Source organism: Ambystoma mexicanum, chromosome 14, assembly GCF_040938575.1.
Source record: "Ambystoma mexicanum isolate Mex_15411 chromosome 14, UKY_AmexF1_1, whole genome shotgun sequence".
Lineage (NCBI taxonomy): Eukaryota > Metazoa > Chordata > Amphibia > Caudata > Ambystomatidae > Ambystoma > Ambystoma mexicanum.
The window spans coordinates 161,240,147-161,253,907 of record NC_090940.1 but is presented as its reverse complement, the minus strand read 5'-3'; the positions used below and the strand labels follow the sequence as shown (position 1 = coordinate 161,253,907).

General features: G+C 45.4%; 1 protein-coding gene across 3 annotated transcripts in view; it reads right to left on the bottom strand.

Annotated features, from left to right (window-relative positions):
* MGA (MAX dimerization protein MGA) overlaps nt 1-13,761 on the bottom strand; it is an 872,134-nt gene that overhangs the window by 382,508 nt on the left and 475,865 nt on the right. For all 3 annotated transcript variants that reach the window (XM_069638800.1, XM_069638798.1, XM_069638799.1), the window contains exon 17: nt 4,968-6,601. In XM_069638800.1, the coding sequence (XP_069494901.1) occupies nt 4,968-6,601 (1,634 nt within the window). The remainder of the gene's footprint in view (nt 1-4,967; nt 6,602-13,761) is intronic.

Below are 13,761 nucleotides of genomic sequence, written 5' to 3'. Positions count from 1 at the left end.
AATCCGTGGCTCGGCACTCAAATGGATCGCCTCATTCCTCAGGAAACAAATCACTCTCCTCTCCCATTTTGTCTCTACTGCTCGCTCTGTAAACACTGGAGTACCCCAAGGCGCCTCCCTCTCTGCTCTCCATTTTAACCTCTATCTAACCACCCTACCAGGAATCATCCACAAGCGCAACCTTACCTGCTACAACTACGCCTATGATACTCAAAATTATCCTAAGAATCCCCAAAACAAGCACCAACCCACGTCCCGACCTTGAAGCTTGTCTCAGTGATATTGACCATTGGATGACAAGTAACCACCTCCATTTGAACCCTGATAAAACTGGAATCATGGTGTGCAGCAATACTGCCCTCCTCCCGCAACTGCTCCCATGGCCCCCTCCTCCCTTGGCCTCTCGCCGCTCCCTCCAAAATAGTCAAAAACCTTGGCTGCACTATGGACTCTGGCCTAAACCTCTCCCGTCAAATCATTAATGTATCAAAATCCTGTCACTACCATATCAAACTCCGTAGACGCATTTTCCCTTACCTGACCCATCCCAATGGACTCACAGCTGTTCGGTCTATTGTTATGTCGAGACATGACCATACCAACTCCTTATAACTGGGAGCACCGGCATACCAACTTCACAAACTACAAAGAGCCCAAAACGCTATCGCCAAACTCCTTCTCGCCCTGGGACACAGACCACATCTCCCACGCTCTCCGCACCCTCCACTAGCTCCCTGTCAGATGTAGGGCCACCTTCAAAACCCTGTGTATTACCCACCGAGCAGTACACAAGACGGGCCCAACGTACCTACAAGAGAAGATAAAACCCTACCTCCCATCATACACCCCAAGATCAAGCACTGCCCTCTTACTAGTAATTCCATCCTCCAATTCTGCCAGGATTGGAGGATCTGCCTTCTCAACCTTGGCCCCAACTCTGTGGAACTCAATTACCCACACATTCGACACACCCAAGACTACATGCCCTTCCGAAAAGTTCTCAAAACCTGGCTCTTTCCATAATGCCGATTAAGACCTTTGAATGCCCTACAACCTGCAGACTAATGTACAATAAAATACCGAGCAGTGACACCACTGAATGTGACTATTATGTCACTAATAAAGCTCCTCTAAATGCAGCAATTGCAAAATGCATAATGAAATCCAGAACACTGGGCTTGTAAGAATAAAACCTCCACTCCATACACTTGCCTCTCCTATCACTATGCTCACTCTCTACACCAACACACAATAGAGCGCAGCTACACCCCTCGATCAATTTCGGCCTAGCTGCTCATATCCGAACTTCAACCCATGAGCACCTCAACATCCTTCTAAAGCTCAGCTATACCCCACGGAAAATCGGCCTAGCTGCACACATAAGAGTCCTACACAGGCCTAACGCAGCCAGAATCCAATCTCTGAGACCAACCTCCAGACTGCACACATTCAACGGATCTCAATTCCTAATACCATCAGGCAATCGCATCAGCTGCACACAAAATGCGTGCACCCAAGCACCCTATGAACCCTACTCTATCGACTCACCTGGACTACGGTCCACAAGGGGCGTTCAACCCACAAGTGCTTTGAGATCATACCAATGACATATAAAGCGCTATATAAATGTCAAATAACATAACAAGAGTATGAAAGATGTCTTAGACTCTTAAAATTAATGAACATAACAGGAGAGGAATTAAGGCAAGCCATTTAAATTCTCTAATCCATTGGGTGAACAGCCTGCCACCTAGAGCAGAGCAGCTTTTATGGAAGTTGGAGCCTACTTTTGAAGTTAGGTGAGTGAACTGTGTTTCCATGGTTAAAATAATACCAATTCGGATTTGGTGGGATTTACATTTTAGAAAGACAGGTTTTTAGTTCTCAATCACTGAATTTACTATTCAACCGGTGAACGGCATCTAACAAGAAGGGGTCATTTTAAATGCAGTGGAGTGCAAAAGTAAGGCGTGAAAACAAGGGGTTAGCCATTTGCGCCTTACATTTGCACAGTTAGGAATATTTATCAGTTTTATGCTTAATTGCCTCTCCTAGTGAGACCCCCAGCACGTTTTGTTGGACTTCTGGACCTTGTTCTTGTTCTCCTGAATGAGGGGAGCCCTTTTCCCCTCATTAATTCTTATTTGCTCTAACCATGGGAACTCTGTTCTTTACGTTTTATTTTATTTTATGGAGTCTTGTTTTCCTCAACATCTCTTAAAGTCATCTCCGTTACACTTTTGCAGCACACAGCACCCTACTACTGTTCTTAGATAAAGAGGGATACTTTGCATCCTTCCTAAAAACGAACTTATGAGAGATTAGCTCACCCCACCTTATGTGGAGTGCTAAGCGGATGACTAGTATCCCTTCGCTCTACCTTTTGGTTACAGCGACAACCCTATAGTTACGGCTGGTGGCAGTGGACGTGTTCTACCGACTTTTGCAAATTTTTCTATCGCAGGCTGTATTCACAGCTGCAGGTATGCACAGGAGGGTGACCTATGTTTTAACATTGTGGCTCCTTTCTTTTTTCGCCATTTCTTGTGTGGTTGACCTTTGTTAGCCCTTCTACCATTCTGGTAGTGGGAGGTCTCAATTTGAGTTTTGCCTTTGGCAAGAACCCTTTGTGTGCCCGCCTAGGTTCCAGTGTGTCTCTGAGGAGTTAGAAACTCCCCTTTCTTTTGTCTAAGGAAGTGCCTGAATGGAAACAGCTCAGACTGGGGAACTGGCTGTCGTAATTGTACCGCCACCCACCCCTTTCTGTAAACTGCAGGGAGAATTTGCAGAGGAATTAATGGGAAATCCTAATAAAAGGTGAGGTCCCTGGGGTAGAAGGCAAGTCAACCACTGGAACAGAAGATCTGAAGCAGAAGATGACCAGAGACGCCAGCAGACCCTTCCATTAACCGCAGAGACCACTGCTGTCTTGACCATGTTTTGTTAACAAAAGAGGCGCTCCAAAGAGGATGACTCCTTCCCTTTGGCTGATGTGAGCAACTAGCCATAAGATGAACTGCAGAACGAGCCATTCCCTGATGTGCTGTGACCTTCCAGGGCTGCAAACCGCGAACTCCAGGGGACCTCTGACCCAACTGTAGCGCATTGTCTTCCACTGCACAAATACTCCCAGAACTTTGGTTAGCTCCAGTTGAAACTCAGAGACACAATCCCACTTTTACAAAGTTCCCTCGCCGGATTGCAGAACTGCAGAATCGAGGTGGAGCGACCGGGCGGTAACCATTCATTATTGAAGCTTGTAAAACGGTGCCAAAACCGCAGACCAATGTGGGAGACCAAAGAATTCTTTGCTGGGGGTCCTCTCTCGCGACTGCTGCAGCAACATCCCTTCCAGAGTCACTCCTTTCGTCACCAGACCAGAAAACGGGAGACCGGGTCCATCGCTACTGCACCGGAAATAATGCAGCTGCATTTTCTTCAATCATCATTAGGTACTGTGGGGCTCAAGGCAGTACTTACTTCAAGCCGAATAGCCATTCCAATTAGACTGGAGTGCGAAAGCAGGTGTCTAGGTGGTAGCCCATACCCATTGCCCAGTCTTAACAGCTTTTGCTCCTCTAGGGAGTCCTTTGCAAGGTCCCTACTAACTTTTGTAAAGAAATAACTTTTCCTTTTCGGCTGCTGCATACGACTTTGCAGCCCTCCTCAACTGCTTTGATGGACTCTTGACTAGTTAGGGATTGGACTGCTAAATCATTAGAAGCCTTGAAGTGTTTCCAAGAAGTAGATTGCTGTTGCTAGTGCTGAATAACCCTTTTCCCTTCTAACAGACCATTGTCTGAGTGACTTTACTAATGAATGAAACTGTCATTTTACTGTGCCAAATGTTGGTGCAAGCCACTACTATTTTAACAGTGGAGCAGACATTACTCTCATTTTACTGAGCTCATTGCGGGCGGGAGCCACTACTATTGAAGCAGTCACCAGAAATATGTGTAGCGTATATAAAATAAATGTATATTTTTTAAAATAAATTTCACTGTGTAAGAGTTTCTTTGGACTAATGTTTTCACTGGGTTCATTGTACTGATCTACAGCTCACATCCTTCTCATAAGATAAGCCTGACTGCTCTGCCATTCTACCAAACCTCCGGGTAGTACAAACTTATACCAAGAGTTGGGGCATGTACACCAATCGATAGTTTTATAGAGTCTCACCTCCAGGTAGACTTTAGAAAAACTCCCCTAGCACACACCAGAGCATTTCCGTGCCCTCCCAAGGCGTAGGAGGGGAACAAAGCAGAGTTTGCATCTCTGCTTTGCGCTCCCGCTTCGTCTTTGAAGAGTGCTAGGTTTTATGCCTGCATGAGATTTTCATGCATTTGTAAAGCAAATGGATTTTAGGGTATCCACTTTGCTTTTGCCCCTTCTAAAGAACAGGCTTATTCCAAAGGAATCGATTATACAATACTGCCGGTACAGCTTGATCTGTAGCGCAATAGTGAAGAGTAAAGGAGATTTTTAAAGGTTTTACACAACCCTTTGTAAATGTTGAAAACTGCATGCAAGGGAGCCAATGTGCAAGTGCCAACGCTGACAGACCCCTGCATGCAATTTGCATTTCATTTAAACCGACCCCTTATATTTCATCGCCATTTTGAAAAAGGGATGCTACTCCTGGCCACAAGCTGTCTCAGTAGCTCTATATAAAACATAAATAGCATTGGGGGAAGGATCTGGGATAAGCATGCATCATAGGCAAGGGGGTCAAGAGGGCAGAAAATGCACAATTTGCACCAAAAGCACTACAAGCGGACCGTCATTCCATGACATTACCCTTCAGCAATGATACATGGGGACCGTTTTAAAGCATGCAGAAAAATGCAGGTGCACAAGCAGCGAGACAACTCACATCCAAAATACAGAAGTAAACTACTATGATAATCGAAACGTGACGCAAGCAAGAAAATTAAAGACTAACAAAAATATTACAGCTACACACTTACTGTATCCACATCCACATTCACATCCTCTTCGTCACTAGAGGAATCCTCCATTGGGTCATCAGCAGATTCATCACTTTTATCATCTTCCTCATCTTCATCATCTTCCTTTTCGTCATCAATATTTATTAGGACTAAGGTTTTCTTCAATTCACTGGACTCCTTTTCCTTAGCTGGGGCAAACATCTGGGTGGAAGAGTTACCAACTTCTACTTGCTTGTTTGCCATTTCTTTCTTCTCATTTGTCACAGTTTCTGACACCAAAGAAAGGCTGTTTTGTAAATCGATACTCGCAGCACGGCCTCTTTCAGAAACTCGGCTTTCTGCATGATTGCCATCAAAACATTCTTGTGCAATATGATTATGTTTTGCTTCCACGACATGTGGAGTTCCTGTAACCAGAGGACCCAAGCCACACGTCTCATCCACCTTCTTTGACATGTGCACAGCTTCCCTCGAACTGCCTCCAGATCTATTATCGTCCTGAACTAGACACAATGCCTGGTCAGCGTTCACCTGATTCCCTCGGTGCCCTGGATTTAAAGTATATGCGACCTCCGGGTCTTGCGTTTCAGCAGCTTTCTCACTTTCACCATCAGGCATGAGCTCATTCTGCTTCTCTGCCAGAAGTGTACTTATGTTTTTATTCTGGGTAAGGGGATGTACAGTGTCTTTGTTTTCTTTGACATGTGTTGATTCAGAGCTGTTAAGTTGTCCAGAGCTCCCAGTTTCTTCTGAGCCTTCCTTATCAAGAGAAGACTGATGATCCCCAGCGTTGCTACTCGCCAGAGGGCTGCTGGATTCAGGAGTGTCCTTTAGCTCACTAAAACATTCAGGGTCCTTTTTATGGATATGCTCTCGATTATCTTTCTGCATTTCAGATCTGTGTAGGTCCAAGAGACACTCCTTTTCCCCAGAGTCATCCAACAGTGCAGTTTCAATTGGAACCTTTGACTGTACATTATTTTCAGGGAACATCACTGTATGATCCAATACCCCAGGAACAGTATTGTGGTTCATTCGTGGTACAGAAGGAGGAAGCTCCTCTTGCATATCAGTTTCTACATTTGTGGGATCACAAACTACAGTTTTTTCACTTTCACTTTCTGGCAATAGGTCTTTCAGTTCTGTGGCTACCATTTCTGGCGAGGTCTTCAGTTCTGATTGAATGCTAAGGTCTGGCTGTTCTTTCTGACTGGCTGTCTGCGTATCTTTCAGTAACTGCAAAGTAGCAGCATGATTAAGAATTGAACTTGGGACAGTTTTGTGACCCGGGAGCTGCAGCAAAGCAAAGCTTCCAGATTGAAGGGGTATGAGACTGGCTGAGCCCATAGGTTGACCAGCTGAGCTGTATGTTATGATTTTAGAATTTGGGCTGGTTTGTCCAAGCGCAAGGCTGCTTGTTGTAGGCGGAGAGATCCTCAAAGTAAGTGTTCCAGCCTGTGATACAAAACTTGGTACTGAAGAGATGGAGGTTGTGGGCTGGGTAACAGGACTACATGTAGAGGGCACCAAGTTTGCCACTGGCGCACTGACAGGGGGAGTTGCTAAAACAAATGATGAGGCAGAAGTTGTAAGTGGTTTAGATGCATCAGCAACCTTGGTAGGCAATGGTAACTGGATACCCATGACAGAACCTAAGGAGAAAAGGGATGCAATTATATTAAAACAGCATTTTGAAAATATCAATTACTACAGCTGCATACCAAGGCAATATACTTATTCACATTGGAAATACAGAGGTCAGTCATCATGTGACGCAAAAAGATCACCAGCAGAAGGCAGTCCCACAAAGAAGACTACTAGGGGGCAAACCAAAAGGGCACAGACTACCAGATGACAAGCTACTGGGGCCCAGTACCAATCAAGGTAAGGAAGCAGAGAAGCAAAGGCTTAGTCTCAGGAAGTGTGTGATGAACGCTACAATGAGTGCTGAGATATTGGCATCATGGAAGGAGACAGACAACAGATTCAATGGGCCTCATTCTAAGTGTGCCTGCCCGGAAACAACGGTGCCAGTAAGCTTACCGGCACTGTTTCCAGACCGGCACACTACAACTCTGCGGGCGGGTGTTGTCCCACCCGGCAGGTCAGACCTGCAGGCGGGACAGCCCCCCCCCACCCCCTGAGTTTTCAGGTAAGCACCAGCATCGTTAACAACGATGCCGGTGCTTCCATGGTCCCCATTCCCATAGAGTCCCTTAGGACTCTATGGTAGTAAGGACTTACAATTTGCCTGACTTTCCAGTCTGCCAGGCTTGTAATCCGTGGTGTTACCGGCAAGACAGGCACCAATAAATATTTACGAGTCCGTCGGCAACCCGATATGAGGCCCAATGTATAACAAAGGTTTTTACTGAAGAAAATATCCGGAAGGAGTCTTGCCTAACTTGTCCTACGCTATGGTGGGATTCCCCTACCTAAAGAAACTAAGGAAAGTCTGTGTCAATAGGTTCAACTGAAAAGTCTGTCTGGGTCCAGAACCTATACTTGCTCTCAGTACTAAATCAAAACAAAGTGCCTCATTACAAAAACAAAACAATGGGCCTCATTACGAGTCCGGCGGGTGGTCGCCGGACTCATAATATTTTAACGGCGCCTGACTACCGGTGCCACCGGGCTATTACAAGTCCGGCGGCCCGGGAAGTCAGGCGCCAGTAAAAATGTAAGTCCCCATTCCCATAGGACTCAATGGGGGTGTGGACTCCGAAGCACTGGCATGCGAACGTACTGCCTACCATGGCTGCAGCGCCCGGCAGGGTCAGACCTGTCGGGCACAGAAGCCACGGCAGGCAGAGACGTTTCCAGACCAACAAACTTATAATGAGGCCCAATGTTTCAAAAGTAAAGTTCAGAGCTATTTCCAGATCGGACTTACTCTTCAGTTTCTTTTCCCCAAAAGTCAATAAGTTCATTATAATGTTAAATTTTCCTTCTTTTGGACTTAAAGCAATAAAGTTCCACAGTTCTGTAAAGGTCAGGATGCCCTCACCAAGTTCAATATAGTTTTGGAGCAGCACTTCTCAGGGTTTCCTTCCCCAAGTTCAATATCAAAAGATGACACAAAAAGAAGTATCTTGAAGCTTGGTTTTTAAACTGTATTTCAACAATTCTTTACAACTCAGGGATCCCTTCCCAAAGTCTGGTATGCACCAATGGTTTTTGTCCTTTTTACACAAGAGCAAACTTCCTTGTTAGCATATATGGGTCCTCTGGCCTTGGCGCAGTTTTAGCCCACACGGACCACTTGTATTCACTTTGTATGGGAGGACAGGTCTGAGAGATCCCCCTCCAAGACAAGCCCCACCTATGTGAGGTTCGTGGCTCATCAGGGGCCCCCTGTCGCCATGGCCCAGGTGATGGGGTGGCTGCTGATGGACACACAGGACTGATCATGCCGTACTGTAACAGACCATGGACATAATTTTGAAAAAGTTTCAGGACTCCATTTTAGACACAGGCAACCTGAATCCCAACGAGACAGCCTGCCTACGAATGCTGCAGCTTGGCCCCCACTCACAGAGAGCCATGCCCTTCCCCCGGCGCCTCAGCTCCATGGCAGATCCGCTGAAGGCCCGGTCTCACGAGCAACCAGACACAAACAAGTATCAGAACAAACACTATCATTTACCTTCCGCAGTACATCACTGTCCCCGAAGTGACCGGACTCGCGGTTCAAGTCTGGAAAATCACAGAAAACCATCCTAACAGAACAGGCCTCGACCCTGCGCTTAACGCGTAACATGTAAAATATATGATGTGAATACCCTCTTGTATGAACCCTTATCAATGTCCCACCACACTCCGATGCCTGACGGTTTACAAAGGTTGTCATATTAAATATAAACCTCCATGTTTAAGAAAGAGATAAGAATTCATAAATATTGGTAAAGCGAGTATGGCTTCAGCTTATACGCAGTACCATGTGTAGCAAAAAGAAATTGATACTGATCGCCTAGGGCCAAATAACAAATGCTGCTAAGTACAAAGGACGGCAAACGGAGCATTACTGCAAGTATCTGTGTGTATATATGTGCATAGAGGGACACGTTGGAATACACAAGCCAGAATGAAAATGTATTATCGTCTTTGAATGTATTGCTTCCTTGCCCCTGAGTACACCATCAAACCTAATGCTACCTGTGTTATTCAGTTACTACCGTGTGAAATAGTTAAAATATAGTCATCCAAATGTTTAATGATGGATGAAGTATTGTCAAGTATTGTAGACAAACATGAAATAATGTGTGAATGTATAGACAAGTAGAAATGTGTGATCGTTTTAATATTACCAACTTATTAATCATGTCCTTGTTGTACATAGTGTGTAGCCCATGCACAGAGAATTGCTCACAGAAACACCCAAGGCCATCTCCCCTCCCCTCCCACCAAGGCACGCCAGAACAAGCCGGTGTGCGAGCAACACAGCCTCACCTCCCCCTATTCTGCTGGACACGCTTCAAGCATTCGCTCCCCCCCCCCCCCCCCCATGTTCCAGACCGCCATGGTCGGCCAAATGAATTATTTACAACCCGGTCCTAAAACCCCACCACCCCAAGGGGTCAGAGGTATATCCTCACTGATCTAGTGGTATTCCAGTTCACCCCAAGTTAATGGGCCTCGGAGAGCAGATATTTAACCTTGTACTAACACATCATAAAGTAATCCCTCACTACATCTAACGAGACCAGAATGACAACGCAGCTCACCTCATGCCCTCAGACCAGACCTCAAGGTTTACGACACCCAAGTCGGTTTACGAGAATGCCTTCTTCTCCATCCCATTGGCAGACGAGTGCAGGTATTTAACAGCCTTTACACTGGGGGGAAAGAGGTACGAACATTGTAGGTTGCCCCAAGGGTACTGCGAGAGCCCCAGTATATTCAATCGCATCCTGCATGAAGATATAGGAAACATGACAGCTGAGAGCACGATTATCCAATATGTAGATGATTTGCTCATCTGCACATAGAATGAGGAAGAGTGCAGGAAAGATTCCGTCGCTCTATTGACACTGTTGGCCCACAAAGGATACAAGGTTGACAGAGGAAAACTACAATACTGCCAACCAGAAGTTCTTTCCCTTGGACAGTTAATATCTAAGGATAGCAAGAAGATAATACCAGACAGAGTAGACACCATTACGGCAGTAAGAAAACCAAGCACAGTCAAGGACATGCAAACATTTCTGGGAATGTGTAACCATTGTCAAGCATGGATATTAGATTATGCAGAATACACAAGACCACTACTGCAGGCACTCAAAGAGGCTCAGCGGGAGAACAGAGAAATCAACTGGTCAGCAGAAATGAGTGACTCATTTACCTCACTCAAGGAATTGATCTCAAGTGCACCGGTATTTGCTAACCCAGATTATGACTGCAAGTTTTACCTGTTCTCCCACTGTAAGGGGATCCTCATGACAGCAGTGCTGACACAAAAAACATCCCTGGGACACAAGCCACTTGCTTATTACAGTGGCACACTAGACGCAGTGATGCAAGGACACTTCGCTTGCAAGCAATCTCTCGCAGCCGCAGCGTTCGCCATCAAAAAAAGTGCAACAATAGTGATGGGATGCTCTGTGACACTATTTGTGGAACACTCCCAATTCGCTATATTAGAAAGATCAAAAAGCACACTGACGACACAAAGAGCAACTGCTTACGAAATAACACTGTCCAGTGCAAACATACACATAGTTAGATGCAAAACAGTAAACCCGGCAACGTTCATTACAGAGCCATGCACCTTAGAAGACATGCAGGAACACGATTGTGCTACTTATGCAGGAGAGGAGGGGGAAGGAACGGTGGTAAGTGAAAATGCCCTAAATGAAGGAGAGGTTTACTTCATAGATGGGTCAGCATCAATCGACACAGACAGGGGAAAAGCATGTGGGGGTGGCAGTTGTGAGATTGGAAGAAGGTGAGTACGAAGTGATAGTACAGCATTGCCTGCCCTCCCATTACTCGGCACAAGCAGCAGAGCTTATAGCCCTTATTGAAGCATTACATGCAGCAAAAGGATGCACAGTGAATATTTATACAGATTCAGCATACATGACAACTACAGTACATGGATTGGCAAGATGGGGGCGGAGGGGGTTTCGCAGAGCAGATGCGTCACCTGTACAACATGCAGAGCTCCTGAAAGAACTTATTGAGGCGTTGAAGGAACCCACTATGGTAGCAATAGTGAAATGCCAAGCCAATACATCCAATACAGACGCTATCTCTCTGGGAAACACTGCAGCGGACGCCGCAGCCAAGGAAGCTTCATATTTGGTAAAAGAAATATCAGGTGAGTACTTAGTACAACACCAGGCAGTGGAGGCGCTTCCGGAGGGATACAACACCATGCCCGTGTCACAAATACTAGAGTTACAGGAAGGAGCAAGTGAGGAAGAGAAAGGGCTGTGGGAAAAGAGAGGGTGCAGTCAATCAGCAACAGATCTTTTGTGGCGTCAGAGTAATACAGGGAAGGTAGTAATGCCCCTCAGACTCCTAGAAATAGCATTTCAGCAACTACACTTCCCTGCCCACAATGCTAAACAACACACAGCAGCAGAAATACAAGAGGACTGGTTTGTGCCAGGCCTCCAGGGACATATCTCAAAACTAGCAATGGAGTGTACAACATGTCAAATATACAATTCAGGAATGACACGGAGGACACTCAGAGGAACAATACCCAAACCAGTAGGGCCCTTCAGAGAGCTGCAATTAGATTATGCAGATATGGGGGAAAGGTGTAGTGGGGCACGGTATATGATAGTGGTTGTCTGTCCCTTCTCGAGATGGGTTGAAGCAGGGCCGTGTGTGCGACCTGATGCCAAATGCGCTGCAAAGTTCTTAGTAAGGGAAGTATTCCCGCGCTGGGGAATTTGCGATGTAATTCGCTCAGACAACGGCACTCATTTTGTTAACCAACTGTTTAAGGCGGTAGCAGCTTTGTTAGGAAGTTATGCTCGATTTATCATCCGCAAAGCAATGGCGTGGTTGAGAAGATCAATGGTCTCCTAAAAAGCAGGTTGTCAAAATTGTGTTTCTCCCTAAAAAAGAACTGGGTGTATTGCCTGCCTCTGGCCTTGTTTGAGCTGAGAAATCAGCCAAGCAAGGACCACCATTTGTCACCGCACGAGATCGTGACGGGACGGCGCATGCATACAGCACACTCTCCACTGCGCAGACATTCAGATGCACATAAAAGTGCCACGATACTAGGAGAGGAGTTTAATGATTATCTGACAAAACTCACGAGAGCAGCCCGCATGATATCAAGGCAGATGGCACCACCATTCACACGAGAAGAAGGGAACGAAGCAGTAACATTCGTCGAACAAAGCCTGCAAAAGCCGTTGATGCCAGGGAACCAGATTTATGTTAGAAATTTTGTACGAAGGTGGAATGCTCCAAGATTTCATGGCCCTTATGAAGTGATATTTTGCACCCCGACTGCGGTGAAAGTAAAGGGCTTAAGATATTGGATACATTTAACCGACGTACGTAGAGCATATAATAGTGTCCAAGAGGAACGAGAAGAGGAAGCGCAGACAACAGCAGATAATAAACAATACAGAGGAAAGCAAAACGATGTACATGAAACAAATACAGAATAAAAGGTTGAAAATAAGGGAAAAAGTGAAATGCCAAAGTATTGTGGTGATAAATGAAAACTAACAATGAAAAAACAAATAATGCTGAATTGTAAATATAAAGCTCTCTCTCTCTCTGAAGAAATGAAAATGTCAATTGTTCAAATATGCTTAATGCGCTTTTATGTTTTAACATATAGGAGTGACCATGGCAACGAACGGGCAGCCCGCAACGAATAGTGTTAGGGCAGTTAGAAATGTAAATAATGTATTCAATTGATGTAGATAAAGGTATGAATGTGGTTTGTTTGAGTGTGCTGTTATATTTTTTGCAATGATGTTTGGTCTTGTTACGTACTGGTTCATTTCATTCATCTCTATCGAGATGAATGAGGGGGAGGGGGAACGAAACTAACACGAAGAATGCAACTAAAGTGGTCAAAGAGGGTGATTACTTAATATGGGATGGATTTCAGCTTGTATGGGGCTATGGTACAATCCCACCCAAGGCACAGCTCTCAACTAATTTACATAGCAGCTCAAGTATAAACCCAACCTCACTCCCATATGTCTCGGAATATAATGTGTACAGTTTAAATGACCGCAACCCTTCTGTCATGTCATGGCTATACGATACTACTGCCACATCGCTCTCATTAGAAGCTACTCCCACAACAGAGATTACAGTACCTATAGGAGGAAAGGAAGAGAATGAAGAAACGGCAGAGAAGTTTATGTCTCTATATGATGAATGGAAAAAGGGAGGTGCGGGGAAAGGGGGGGCAATATTACACATAGCCCGAGAAGCAAGGGTCTACCTTAGAAGCAATAGGAGGAAGAGGGAGGTGGGGAGGAGAAAATATGACGAGTACTATGGTCTGAGTCTAGACACAATAGAAGACCTGAGACAGCCACACGAGTCAAACAAATAGTATGCGGACATGAGTTCTACCGCAAAACAGACAACCAACGAAAGTTGTTATGTCTGTTCCCTTATCCCCCCATGCCTCATGCACACCTAAAGTTCTGTTGCCAAAAGAATTGCCTCTTGCAGATGCCCAATGTCTCCTTCATCTCACCTTGTGCAGAATTAAGAACACCTTTCAGGCCCACGAAGTATCCTTCGAAATGCTACAGAATAAGAAAACCTGCTACTCGAGAGTGAAAGGAGTGATATGTCTGAAAGAACCTTTTTTCGT